At 42.1% G+C, this 13737-nt stretch overlaps 1 protein-coding gene across 1 annotated transcript; it reads left to right on the top strand.

Moving 5' to 3' along the window:
- Positions 1-467: 467 nt before the first annotated feature.
- Positions 468-3114, top strand: LOC129089179 (leucine-rich repeat and immunoglobulin-like domain-containing nogo receptor-interacting protein 3). Its single transcript, XM_054596560.1, has 3 exons — positions 468-1022; positions 1622-2365; positions 2545-3114. Exons 1-3 carry the CDS (start codon positions 468-470, stop codon positions 3112-3114), a joined length of 1869 nt encoding a protein of 622 aa, XP_054452535.1.
- Positions 3115-13737: the final 10623 nt, after the last annotated feature.

Raw genomic sequence — 13737 nt, 5'->3', positions numbered from 1 at the left:
GCAAGGAGAGCTGAGGAGGTGCAACGTGCATGAATTCAGCTGAAGCAGGAAGCTTCCTCACATGGCTCCCAGTGTCCCAGTTCTCCAACTGAAACCGTAGATAAATTAGTGAAAAGACAAATGATCCTAAATATTTTACACAGAGCCGTGTTACTGTTATGTGGTCGCATCGGTTGTATTTTAACGCCGCGTTAAGATATGTCTCAAATCTCCACAGCTTTCAGTGCAATATTACTTAAACTGCAGTAGACAGATAATTCACAGCCGTGTTTATGTAATTTTTATGAGCCTGGGAGATGATCATTTTCACATCCTCTTTCTCTAGTATCATTCATTATTCTCATGTTTCCTATTTCTCCACTCTCTCATTGCTTCTATGCTGTTAATTTCACCCTCCTGTCTCATCTTTCAGGTGTATGGTGCATTGACCCTGCCTTCAACAGGCGAGGAGTCGGAGGACCAGGGCCATGACTGGCTCTCCTGGCCCTGGTGGGCGTGCCTTAGTGCCATGGCCAAGGATGTGGCGGTGGGTCCTGGCTGCTTCTTTGGTTGCCAATATAACCTTGACGCTGCCAGGAAGTAGCCAGGCCTGTCCGCCACGGTGCGAGTGCTCGGCTCAGCTGAGGTCAGTGTCGTGCCAGCGGCGGCGGCTTACCAACATCCCAGAGGGAATCCCCACCGAGACACAACTTCTGGACCTCAGCAAGAACCGGCTCCGCTGGGTGCAGGCAGGTGACCTGGCACCGTACCCGCGGCTGGAGGAAGTGGACCTCAGTGAGAACCTCATCGCCACATTGGAGCCCAATGCCTTCGCCACCCTCCAGAGTCTTAAAGTGCTGAAGTTAAGGGGGAACCAGCTGAAGTTAGTGCCCATGGGGGCTTTCGCCAAGCTGGGCAATCTGACCAGCCTAGACCTGAGCGAGAACAAGATGGTGATTTTATTGGACTACACCTTCCAGGATCTGAGGGGTCTAAAACATTTGGAGGTTGGAGACAACGACCTGGTTTACATCTCCCACAAGGTAGGCTCTCCAGCATTTTGTCTGTATCATCACTGTGTAACTGGTGAAGAAGTTGATGGAAGAACATTCAATTTATTTTAACAAATCCCAGGAAATTAGATCCCAGACAATCACTCTTTCTTATTGATTGTAGTGAAATAAACTCTGTGGTTCTAGATAATAAGTAGTTCAACATTTGGGCTTGTTATCTTTCTTGAAGACAGTTACATGAGGATCGATTCAACTCTTATAGCACATTTAAATGTTGAACTATTCCTTTAACAAAGGAACAGAGTAACACAAAACTGAGATCCATACTGAAGCTTGTGTGTAAAAAAAAAAAGTGTTTTTATTATATGAGTTTGTGGGCACTTTTCGCAGTACTCATGGCACCTCAAACTCCTAGAATTTCTAAATAGAAACAAAACATACATAGAAAAAACGTATTTACTCATATTATAATGGACCTTTCAGTTTTTGTCACCAATTAGGTGTGAACATACTGTATTTTTACTGTTTGTTTAACATCTAAACTGAACCATGGCCATCATGCATAAATGTAAAATAAGTAAATATATCAAATTTTCGGTTTTAAACCCCTTTATCTTCCTGATTTCCAGGCGTTCTCAGGGCTGTTGGGGCTGGAAGATCTCACAATAGAGCGCTGCAACCTGACATCCATCTCTGGCCAGACCCTGTCGTACCTACGCAGCCTGGTCACCCTTCGCCTCCGTCACCTCAGCATTATCGCGCTGGAGGACCAGAACTTCCGCAAGCTCTCTAACCTGCGGGGTCTGGACATCGATCACTGGCCGTACCTGGAGTACATCTCACCTCTTAGTTTCCAGGGCCTGGACCTCCGCTGGCTCTCCATCACCAACACCAACATCACCTCTGTCCCCTCCGCTTCCTTCAAAAACCAGGTGCACCTCACCCACCTCAACTTGTCCTACAACCCCATCACCACACTAGAGCCCTGGGCCTTCAAGGACCTGCTGAGGCTGAAGGACCTCATCATGGTAAGCACAGGGTTGATGACAGTGGAGCTCCATGCCTTTGGTGGCCTTCGACAGATCCGGGTCCTCAACTTCTCCTCCAACGACCTGCAGACTCTTGAAGAGGGCTCCTTCCACTCTGTCAACAGTCTGGAGACCCTCAGAGTGGATGGGAACCCCCTGATGTGTGACTGCCGTCTGTTGTGGATCCTGCAAAGACGCAAGACCCTCAACTTTGACGGCAGAGTGCCGGTGTGTGCGGGGCCGGTGGAGGTGCAAGGGGTCAGCCTCAGCGCCTTCACCGATTCTGCACTCTTCGATCACTTTACATGCCAGAAACCTAAGATACGCAACCGTAAGCTGCAGCAGGTAATGAAGATGACTGCATTTAGCTTTAATATCTAGCAAAACATGCTTATTGTTTTATCATTGAGGTTACTCTAATTGCTGCTGCAAGCACAAAAAGTGATTTCTGTGATAGTGCCAGATGTTGTTGTGCACATATTCTCCTAAATTTACTAGTTTGTGCTTTCCTCCACCTTTCACAGGTGATCGCTCGTGAGGGCCAACCTGTGAATTTTCTGTGTCGAGCCGAAGGAGAACCTGCACCTGCTATTGTCTGGATTTCCCCACAGCGCAGACGGATCACAGCTAAGAGTTCAGGGCGCATTACTGTTCTCCCTAGTGGCACCCTGGAGATCCGCTACGCCCAGCTTACTGACAGCGGGACATACATCTGCATCGCTAGTAATGCCGGAGGCAATGACACCTACTTTGCGACCCTCACAGTGCGTGGACAACCACTAGACGCCGCCTCAGCCTTCTTTCTCAACCGCTCGCTGTACGGTGGCGAGTTCTTCAACGACACAAATCTGAACAACACTCGTGTTTTCCTCAAGTTCACCTTGGACCTGACCACCATCTTGGTCTCCACGGCAATGGGTTGCATCACCTTCCTGGGGGTGGTCCTCTTCTGTTTCCTGCTGTTGTTCGTGTGGAGCCGGGGACGCGGCCAACGCAAGAACAACTTCACAGTGGAGTACTCCTTCAGGAAATCTGAACCCGTCACCGGCAGCTCCTCGGGAGGGACGAGGAAGTTCAACATGAAGATGATATGAAACAACGCAGCCAGGGGTCCCTCGGGGGAGGCATGAGCACGTCCCAAAAACGTGTTTGACACACGCAAACGCACACAGCCACTGACTCGCAAAGAAGTGTTAAAGCACAATATACGTTTCTGTCTATTGGCTTTATTCAAAATTGAGCGCCCACATCAAAACAGGAGATAGATTTGGTTTGATTTGTGAATGAAAACTAAATGACCCTGATCTCTCTGCCTTTCAGTGGTTTCATTCAGTTTATGGTGAAAAACATGTTTAAATCATACTACAGTATTGAAAGATTTAAAGGAGCTACTTGTCGTCCGTGCTTGATAAGAATAATAGAGTTAAGAATTATAGGAGATAAGTTTTGGAAATTGGCATGATTAGTGAGCTGTGGGATACCGGTAGCCCTGTTTCTCTGCTACATTAGTGAGATAATGAAAAAGATTTCCTCTTACATTATATTTCCCTTTACTGTATTCTGTGCAGTTAGGGATTTTAAAAGAAATGTGTTGCAGGGAGACCTGGCTACCATCCATATATAGAATATGTAGCTATGCTCTTCTAAAGTCTGCCCTGTTAAGAATCATGCATGAAGAAATGCAGATGAGAGACGAGAGTTGTGAGTTCATGGCACCGAATAAAACAAATTGTTTTGAAAGAGATTTTGAATATGTTTTTCTATAGAACTATAAGAGCCTCCTTTCTCTATTCTGAGTACGGCTGAATAATGAGGAGGGGTTCTTCATTAGTTTTATCTAAAAGGCTGTACAATACGTTCTGATAATAATATCTGATCGGATGTTTGGACTATTCCCATAAATGACAAATAGACAAAAGATTTGGCCTTCTCTTCTTTGTGAGATTTTGCGACAACGTTAGCTGTGTGAGTTTGGGACGAGCGCACTGGCCGAGAGCTGCTGAGGCTGCCCGTGGCCCGGAGGGTTTGGTTAGGAAGTCAAGCCCACGGGACACGGGCAGCCACTGTAACCATAGCAACCAACACACTAGAGAGCAATGGGGACTAGCCTGGTGGCCGCAGGAGGGTTGCTGGGTAGAAGTGAAGGGGAAAAAGAGTTCCTTACATCACAAGCCCCATCGATGCTCTTTCATCAACAGGAGGGGATCAACCTGCCGGCCTCCACCCTTTGTCCCTGCCCTCTGCTGTGTTGGTGGACGCCTGACCTTCGCAGCGCTGCCAGGGGGGAGCAGCCCGGATGGTCGGGTCACACTCAGAGGCAGACAGAGGACACAAAGCACCACTGTCGGAGTCTTCAAGTAAACACACACAGAAAAACACACATAGCAACATATGTATAGACCCTTTTCTCAGGAAAAGTGAAATAACTAGCCTACAGAGTGAGTGTAACCACACACATACATGCTCTGTTCAAATATGACATTCCAGCAATACTGTATGTAGAGCCATAAAGACAAAATCCATTCTCTAAGAGAGAACTGTACATTTTTGAGTGAAGAAACAAAGCCATAGTATGTGTAGGTTGTTTTTTTATAGCGAGCAGTGTGCATGATTCAGTTCTATGATAATAATTATTGCTACTGCCATCTTACAAGCTGACGGGATGATCACAAGACCATCTGCTGTCGCTGGGCTTGCATAAAGTTGCACCCCATAACACACACACACACATAGAAGTGGTAGAACCTCATCAAGGTTACTTAGATTAATGCGAACAACAATCACAGTTACACGTCAGTGAACATACAAATTGAAGAAGCGCCACAGCAAAGTGTGACACTGCTCTCTCTCTGTCTCTGAGACGGTCAGTGTGCGAATGTCTCTGCCCCCCTAGCCCAGTGCATCCCCCTCCTCACCCCCACCCCCCAACACACCCCCACTGGGTCCTCCTTTGGGAGGGGTCCCTGGCTGGAGTCCGAGGATTTAAAATGTAAATGAAGTCGTGTTAACCCTACCCACGCCATGTGCATGGTATAGTGGAGAGTAGTACTGTGGTTTAAAAAAATATATATACAAAAGTCAAAAAACTTTATTTGAGGTGTTCCGTTGCTATTTGTTTGTCCTCTATTTTAGTTTCCTCAGTTGTTGTTCTCCGTGACCTTTTAACAGTTTACCCTTTTTAAAGTCCACTGTCCTCCATGTGGGACTGTTCTGTTCTCAACACTTAATATTGTTCCCAAACTCTAGACAGAGCTTGTGCCTGTCCACCTCTCGGTGTGCATATCATCTGGAACCCATGACTTAAGAAACAAGACGTAATCTGAAGCAGTGGTTACTCCCTTAGTGTAACATATTAAATTGGAGGTGTCACCAGATTGTTGACAGAATTAGAAAGAAGATAACATGAGTCTACTACACAAAGTTATATCTGTTAAATATCTATCAAAATTCATATACTGGACAATTTTAACTTTTGGAGTCCATGCACCAGCTTTTCATAAGTTAAAACATAACTGTGGCCTAAAGTTCAAAGTATTTATTAACTAGAGATTTAAACATCATTATATTAAAGCTGGTTACACCAAACATCTGGCTCTTACATTGAGATTAGTTGTTTGTTAATATTTAAACACCATAACAGCCAGCTGCTGTTGCATGGCTAACATAATCATAAATCCTTTTAAACGCTGATATCTAAACCACCTTCCCGCCATATGTATAACAATTAAGTTTATGACTGTGTGTTTTTTATCAGAGGCTGGTGTGTAGGATGGTTGTTGCATTGTAGGAGAGCAAATGTCTGCTTTACAATTGTCTGGGGTGGTTGTGTGTGTGACACGACCGTTCACTCTATTTAAGTAGAATTCTAACAAAATCATACCATTTGCAAAGCACCGGCAGTTAAGTTTAATATATTGTTTGCATTTTGAAACTAGCTATTCGGTAATAGGAACTTATGAAGGAAACAATCTTAGTGGACGTTTTATAAATAGCTGGTGCTATTAAACACTTTGATGTGTGCAATATGTCATGAGCATTGCTTCATTTTTAAGCGTCATAACTTAAAAAGTTACCACTATCTAAACCATACCTACAAAACTGTATAAAGACAAGCTTATGGTTTGGAAATAATTCGCCCAGGTAAGATAGAATTTCAAACTCTGAAAAACTTTTGCTAAATAAATCCTGCAAACTAAATTTTTGACCCTTGTGAGGGATGATGAAACCACGGCGTCTGTGTCAGGATGAATAACTCAACAGCTGTTAAAGATTCATGAGGCCGAATGAGAATAGATGAACAAATTGGCCTGGAATTTTTAACACTGCTGTTAACGGCGTCAGCGGCCATTTTTGTGTTGAGAACAGGACGTCTCCTTTATGGACGTCTCCTCTCCCTTTGCCGACCCTTTTGTGTTTCCATTCCCTGGTATTTCTCAGTGAAAACTAGGTTTAGAAGACAGTGAGAATGTCTAGTGATTGTAGCTGGCGTTATTGTGCAAACATCAAACACAAATGTTAGCATAGATGAGGGTGCGTTTTGTTTTCTTATCATCTTCTCCTTCTCCCCCTCTCTACCTTCCTCCTCCCTTTCTCCCTGTCCCTGTCTTAACATTTCCCACCCTCGTTGTCCCTGTTCACAGTATTAGGCTGGATTATGGTTGTGTGGTAGTAGACACGTGTTTGTGGTCGGTGAGTTAGTGTTGTAGTGTTAGGATTTGTTGCTCCTTGTGATGCCATCTAACACACGGAGCGTTGAGTGGATCAGTGGAGACAAAAGATGAAAGGGGTGACCCAGGTTCCCAAAAAAACAAAAAAAAAACAGACATTGGTTCCCATTTCACGTCCTACGCATTCCTGACTAAGCACTGGAACTTTCCCGCTCTGCACAGTCTGGGATCTTTCTCTGGATATGAAAACCCACAGACTGTACTGTTTATGTTCTCTCTGATGACATCTTGTCACACTTTAACTTGTAGAAAATGGGGTTGGGTTGTTTTAAAACTGTGACTATGAGCCTCCACTCACTTTCTGCCTATTGTGGTTCACTGAGTCATTTTGTAAAGGAAGCAGCCCATTCACTGAAAATAGACATGTCAAAGTTGATCAGGGTTATAAATAAGCGTTTGGATCTATTCAAGCCCCATATTCCTTTGAAAGCTAGCGGAGGCTTTTAAATAAATCTTTCCTGTCCCCCACCTATTTAATTTTCTACCAGAGACCCATTATCAAAGACTTTAGAAATACAATAATCATTTGAATTGACAGACACTTTGCCAAACAAAGGTGCCAGTACACACAGGTTTGCAGTGAAGCCATTGCCTCAGTCTGCTCAACAGATTCTCTGTGTCGTAGATACCAGTGGAGCTTGAGCTTGATTCATTTCCTCTGCTGTAATACTTAAGAAAGTAGGCTGAGCATCCCCTCCTCCCTCCTCCCTCCTCCGGTTCGCCCTTGCCTCGGGTTGCTGTACTGTGGTCTAGACGCCCCATTTACAGCAGCAGCAACCTCACTATTAGGACACCTTCTACTGGGTGACTCTTCAAAGACCCAGGACATATAAAGACGAGCCCTTAGACACCAATAAGCATGGCTTAATTAAGAGCTGAGCCTGAATAATTCAGTTATTTTTACATTTCTTTTCAATAAGAGGACCAGTTTTAGCTGCTCTCTCATTGTTTGACTAACAAGAATGCATTTCTTAATCCATTCCCTTGGCTTCCTTTCCTTTCTGACTCCATATTTGCTCTTGCATCCATCTCCTGCTGCAGATCCTACAGCTGCAGTTACGATTGGATTAGATTTGAGTTGAATGATCAGAGCTGAGAGGAGCAGTAATGGGATGACGGAGAAGCGAGCTCCACTGATTGGGTGATTACTGGGCTTATTAATCCCATTTCCATAAGAGACCTCTCATGACAGTGTGTCATGCAAATACTGGAGGCTTAATTCATGGCGTTATTTTTAGCATTTTTTACATATCTGTTAGATAGAAATATTACATATGTTAGTTTCCTCTAATTGGACAACGAGATGCTTATACAAAGCAGTAATTGTTAGCCGTTATTCAGGTTTAATTGGGCTTGCGGCAAAGCATTGCTAAAGGATTGTTTAAAGCACCTTGAACAGACAACTGCTTCATCTTAACCTTGACCAGACAATTGCAACTGCCCAACTTTCTATGTGGCAATACTGAACCCAAGTGGTCGATGTGAGTAACAGCAAAGAATCAGGACCATGATGCTGATGTATGTATTATTATATGTGGTGGGAAAATAAATCAAGCTGTAGGTCTCATGTAGTGAAGCACTAAAGAGAGCAAATTGACTGTTAGATTCACAAGTCAGTGCTTCACTGAGTGTTGTTATAGCCATAGCGTGACCTCTCTGCTGTGGGTGTTAAGAGGAGAGGCCTCCATCTGATCTGAACAGTTCTGACCTGGTTTGCTGAGAGATTCAGTCTGTAGATTAGACAAATACTTTCTGACGCCCCCACAAGTCTCCCCACCTTCACAACAAACCATAACTAAACATGATGAAATATCACAGCATCATTCTTTCTCTGTATATGGCTGAGAGCTGACCAGTTCTCAGTCCGTTCATCAATAGAGAAAAACACTTTCTTCCTTTCTTTTGGTTTTAGCAGGTTTAATCTATGCATGCCTTTTGTATACAGTGATTGGTCTTGCCAAACTCTCAGCTACACTCGTACAGAGAGCTAGAGGTGCCATTGTTGCTGGCCATGGGACTGGTTGAAACAGACTTACTGCGAGAGCAGGTGGGACCATTAAAGTGTTTTTAATCTGGTTATCACCTGCACGTGCATTCACGAATATTTAAAAAAAAGTGTGCATCTTACAAAAAGAAGCATTTGTTTACTTGGGATGATTGTACTTTTACACATATCTATTCACACACACAGGATGTGTTTGGCTGTAGATAAAACGATTGGTATTCCAAGCAGGATGGTGGGACTGATCAATGCTGTATGGGGATTGGATAAGTAATGGTATACTTTCATTGATCTGTCTTGAACCTTGCCACTCTCCCAGAATCCCTCTGAAGTAGGAGGAGGCGTGCAGAGCTCTTACAGACCTGGTTGGCACTCATTCCTAGGTTTCCACTTTACCTTTTAAGAAGATTTTCCTCTTTTAAGAACGAGATGGTGCCATATCTTTTTTTCCCAGGTCTGAGCCAATGTAACGCACTCTTACCTCTCCTACTCTTCAGAGGAAGCTGTCATTCTGGTCTAGCTCTGTGTTTGTTGGAGCCCTCTAACTGAAAATATAGTTAGTTATTAATAAAGTTCTCAAGTTGACAAACATATTTTTCTCCTCTCTCTCTTTCTCTCTTTTCTCTCTCTGTCTTTTCTCTCTGTCTCTCTTTCAACTTGGCACCAACCTCGTTAGACACTTCAGAACATTTTTCCTCGATAATTTTAAGTTTTTGTGCTAATGAATATTTGTATCCTGTTGTCACGGTCATTACTGACCCCTGAAACCTAGGAATGGGTGCTGAGCGCTCCAATGAAATGCAGAGCTAACATTTGTTCAGGTGTCAGAATAAGTGAGCTGATCAACCATTAAAGCACATGATGGCTCATAATAGAGGCTGAGTACCAAATTCCTCTCTGGTCGCCAAAACATCCGACTTTTACCGGAATTATAACATTTTGGATCCTTGGGTGTAAAGAACAGACGCTGTACATATTAGATCTATTAGCCATATCATGTCATCAAATCTGTAGACCTCCTTGCCATGTCTGACAGAGGGAAATGACTGTTGAACTGTAAATAGTGTAGTTATAGTATTATAGGATTTAACTGCTGCTTCTTTTCTCCGGGGATCACAAATGTTTTGTTCAGTCCCATGGCTGCTTGGTCTCAAGGGGGAAGATGAGACAATAATGTACTTGTCTATAAAACACATATTAGTTCTTTTTTTATTTCAATATATGTTTTATATACCGTCTGTCTTGTAAATGAACTCCTTTCGTCATAAAAGCATGATGTGACTCTGTCAAACGTGTCCTGTGTCTCTTCTCGTCAACTTCTTGTGTTGCCTAACCTTCAGAAAGCTACACCACACGGCCAATATGGTTGTTTAACAAAAACTATGGGCGTTGATCTACTGCCATAACAGCCTCCACTCTTCTGGATGACTTCCCACATTATTTTAGGACTTGGCTGCAGAGATTTGCTCCTATTCAGCTGTAATGTGTTGATGTAGGGTTCAAGTATAGAATTAAATATATTAGACATTATGACATGAATAAATGCTCACAACAGTTAAAACTTCTAAAATGTAATTTAGAGTTGGTGTAATATTTTAAAACTCAAAATGAAGATGAAATGTTATTTTACCCTGCTTACTGCAAAAGCAGTTGATTATTGTTCATTAAAAAAATAAAAAAATATATATATATATATATATATATATATGTATGTATTTGTTTTAAAGCATTGTTCCCAAAACTCATTTATTCCATAATACTATTTCATCAGAGTCCTTGTCTATTAAGAGAAACAGAACAGAGCCAGTTATTTAAAGGGCTGTTGCTTCAAACTGAATGAATAGACAACCAATCACATAACTGACTCGTTTGTCTTGATTGACAAAGACTGATGATTAGTAACATAGACCTTTATTCACAGCAGACATTCATGCCATGTCCCAATTCTGTACTACATATTGGTTCTGAGCGGGTTTTGAGTACGTAGTTAGAATTTCACATTAAATACAGTCTATTTTTGAGTGTGTGTATTCTCCCTCAACGCAAAGCACAAAGGAAATGGAGGACAAGCTCAAAGCTGGAAAACATTTACATAAACTGTAGGTGGTGGTGAAACGGCTCCAAAATATCTTGGAAAACAAATAAGTCAGTATTATATTTCAGGAAAAAACATTTTAATGTCTCTTTGTGATGGAGCTTTTCAAAGTGGCATTTTGATTGACATCCAGCGTCTCATGTGTATTGTTTAATTTCCTGTCAGTATAAAATGGTAAAGTATGCTGATATCTTTGTTTACTCACTGCCAAAACAGTATGACAATTAGTATATAGTACATATTGTATTAATTGCTTTGGGACATGGCTCTAGAATTATTAATAACATTAACGATGGCTCTGTTCTGTTCATATGTCTCTGTAAGTCACTACAGTGTTATAGTGATTTTACAATACCAGGAGCCTAAAACTGAATGGAATTCAACCATCATTAAATGTATTATTTATATCTGTGCTTTTCCTGCAGAGACATGCATGTAGTATTTCCTTAAAAGAATATCTTTCTTTGCTGTATGGGAAAAGGCTTTGAAACGGGCCTTCAGTTATGAAATTAAAGCTCCTAAAAAACTCAGTATATTTCTATAATATTAATACATCATGACTTGATAAGCACGATTTTAAGCTCAGGAATAAATAGCCTTATTTAATAATTACAATATTTAACAGAAAAGTAAATAAAATGTAAAAATCCAAATTAATAAAAACGTGTGAGGTGCATCAGCGTTTGTAAAACCCTGGTTCTGGCCCTGATGTACATTTCCTGGACTGGATTGACCACCAGGTGGCAACAGAGCTCCACAGTAAAAAAAATCATCACACAGAAGTTAAGTAAGTCAGCCAATCGCTTGTTTCTTTATTTGTTTTACTCAAAACACACAATTTACCCATACTGGTTTTCACTTGGTGTATTATTCGTCCCAGTTATTACTTGAGTCTCCCTCCACAGGCTGAAGGCAGACCAACATGACTGTTGCTGGGAGGTGAAGATCAGAAGAAAGACTCTCTGGGTGATGTTTGTGTGTGTGTGTGTAGGCATTTGATCAACATCTTCGATTAGATGTCCACTTAACAAGTCCGACCCCCCCCCACCCACCTCCACCTCTATCGTGGCCGGAGGGAGGGTCCCGGGTGCCTCAACCCCCACCGTAAAGGTCATTACAGAGGTTAAAGGTGACCACACACACACACACACGCACACCGAGAGCATCCTTTCTCCGCTCCTCCCATTTCTCCTGTCCAGTCATTTTCTCTGCCCTCCTCCATCACTCTCTTTCTCTCTCTCTCTCCTTTTTTTTGTCTCTGCTCTATTTGAAATTGATTGTCTTCTACCATCACAAAGACACTTGGTTCTGATTGATTGATCGGTAAGGGAAGAGGGAGAGAACATCGACACTGGGGCTTCCAGAGCTCTGAGGTCTGTCAGAAGGAAAAAGTAAATGACGCCATTTTGATGCACTGGAGGAAACCAGCATTTCATCTGCCTGGCTGTCTGTTTGTTTATGTTTCTCCTAAAGCAGACAAACACACAGGCTGATAGAATTTAGATTAAATACAAATGAGCTGAAATACAGGAACCAAACAGAGAAGCTCACTCACACCTGTGTGATAAAACAAAGGGCAGATACAGACATGGAGGTGTGGAGAGTATTTTCACACAAAGGGAAGGGTTAGAACAGGAGGACAGATGCACAGCGATGAAGCTGATACGCGTACAAATACACACTTCTTTTTTAACAAATACCCAAATAACACATAAAAGATACAGAGTTAAAAAAAGGAATGTACCTGGAAACTAAACTCAGTTATTTTTTCCCTGTTTCTCCCCCTCTTCACCTGTAGAGGTACAATTCATCTTGTAGTTTATATACACATTTATATTGTATCCATGCATAAAAGAATCGCTCATCCCAACCATAATGACAGAGGTGCTTTGGTTGGTTCTCTTTTTTTATATGGGAATCACTTGAACATACTTCGGAAACAATCATTAAACACAAAATAGGCAAAAGAGTGATGCAAAACAGAAATTAGTGCGTTTTTCAAGTGTCAATGTCAACTTGATTTTGAACAATTTTCTCCATTCCTACATCTTAATTTATATTCATAATCATTCCTCACCGATTTCTTTGTCCTCTACTGCTACATCGTCGTTATGTCCTTTCCTACCTGATCAATTATTCTTACTCCTCCTTCTAGTGTTTCTCTTAACTCCAAAAAGGACAACGTGCAAACTACAAACAATAAATTAACCAACTCGAAAAGATGTCAAACCATAAGACGGCTTATACTGCACAGGCTCCTTTAAATAAATATTTTAAAAACAAACAATCATTTTTGCTGTGACTTTAATGTCACTCCCATAGCTAAACATTGTCATTATTGTTTCACTACATTAACCTTTACAATAAAGATTTGAGGTATATCAAGATGAATTGTCTACACATGCCTGCCTCGTTGTGATGCTACCCTGGACGGAGGGACCAGCGAAGAGGGTTTGGATGGGTGGGGGTCACTGGCGGGCGCTGAAGGGTCTCATCATTTCTGTACTGATTGATCATCAGTCAGTTGATACAAAGGTTAAAGTTTTAGATGCGAGCCAATGAGGGGGCGGGGTCAGAGGACTTTGTAAACAATCAGAGACACACACACACATACACTCGAGTTACAAATTACACAAAAATATCTCTGGTGGGAGTGTGTGTGCATGTGTGTATCGTGGAGAGGACTCTGTGAGGTGACATCGTTCACCAGCATGTAAAAACATATAAAAAACTAAATGGTGGCGTTAAACAATATTTTTCCTTCCATGTGTAAAAAATTCAAACAAAAGTGTGTTTTTACGTCATGAGGACCCGCTCCTGTGTTGCTCCCATCTCACCCAGTGTGTGCCCCCCTTCACCTTAAACACTATGTGTTTATGTGTGTGTGTGTGTG

Source organism: Anoplopoma fimbria, chromosome 3 (genome assembly GCF_027596085.1).
Source record: "Anoplopoma fimbria isolate UVic2021 breed Golden Eagle Sablefish chromosome 3, Afim_UVic_2022, whole genome shotgun sequence".
NCBI lineage: Eukaryota > Metazoa > Chordata > Actinopteri > Perciformes > Anoplopomatidae > Anoplopoma > Anoplopoma fimbria.
This window is presented reverse-complemented; position numbering and strand designations above follow the sequence as displayed.

What these genes read in the sequence shown, in the direction of transcription:
- LOC129089179 (XM_054596560.1), top strand. Translation starts at nt 468, where the DNA reads ATGACTGGCTCTCCTGGCCCTGGTGGGCGTGCCTTAGTGCCATGGCCA. An exon ending in TGGTTTACATCTCCCACAAG is followed by an intron (nt 1,023 to 1,621) that starts GTAGGCTCTCCA and finishes CCTGATTTCCAG; the next exon opens with GCGTTCTCAGGGCTGTTGGG. An exon ending in GCAACCGTAAGCTGCAGCAG is followed by an intron (nt 2,366 to 2,544) that starts GTAATGAAGATG and finishes CACCTTTCACAG; the next exon opens with GTGATCGCTCGTGAGGGCCA.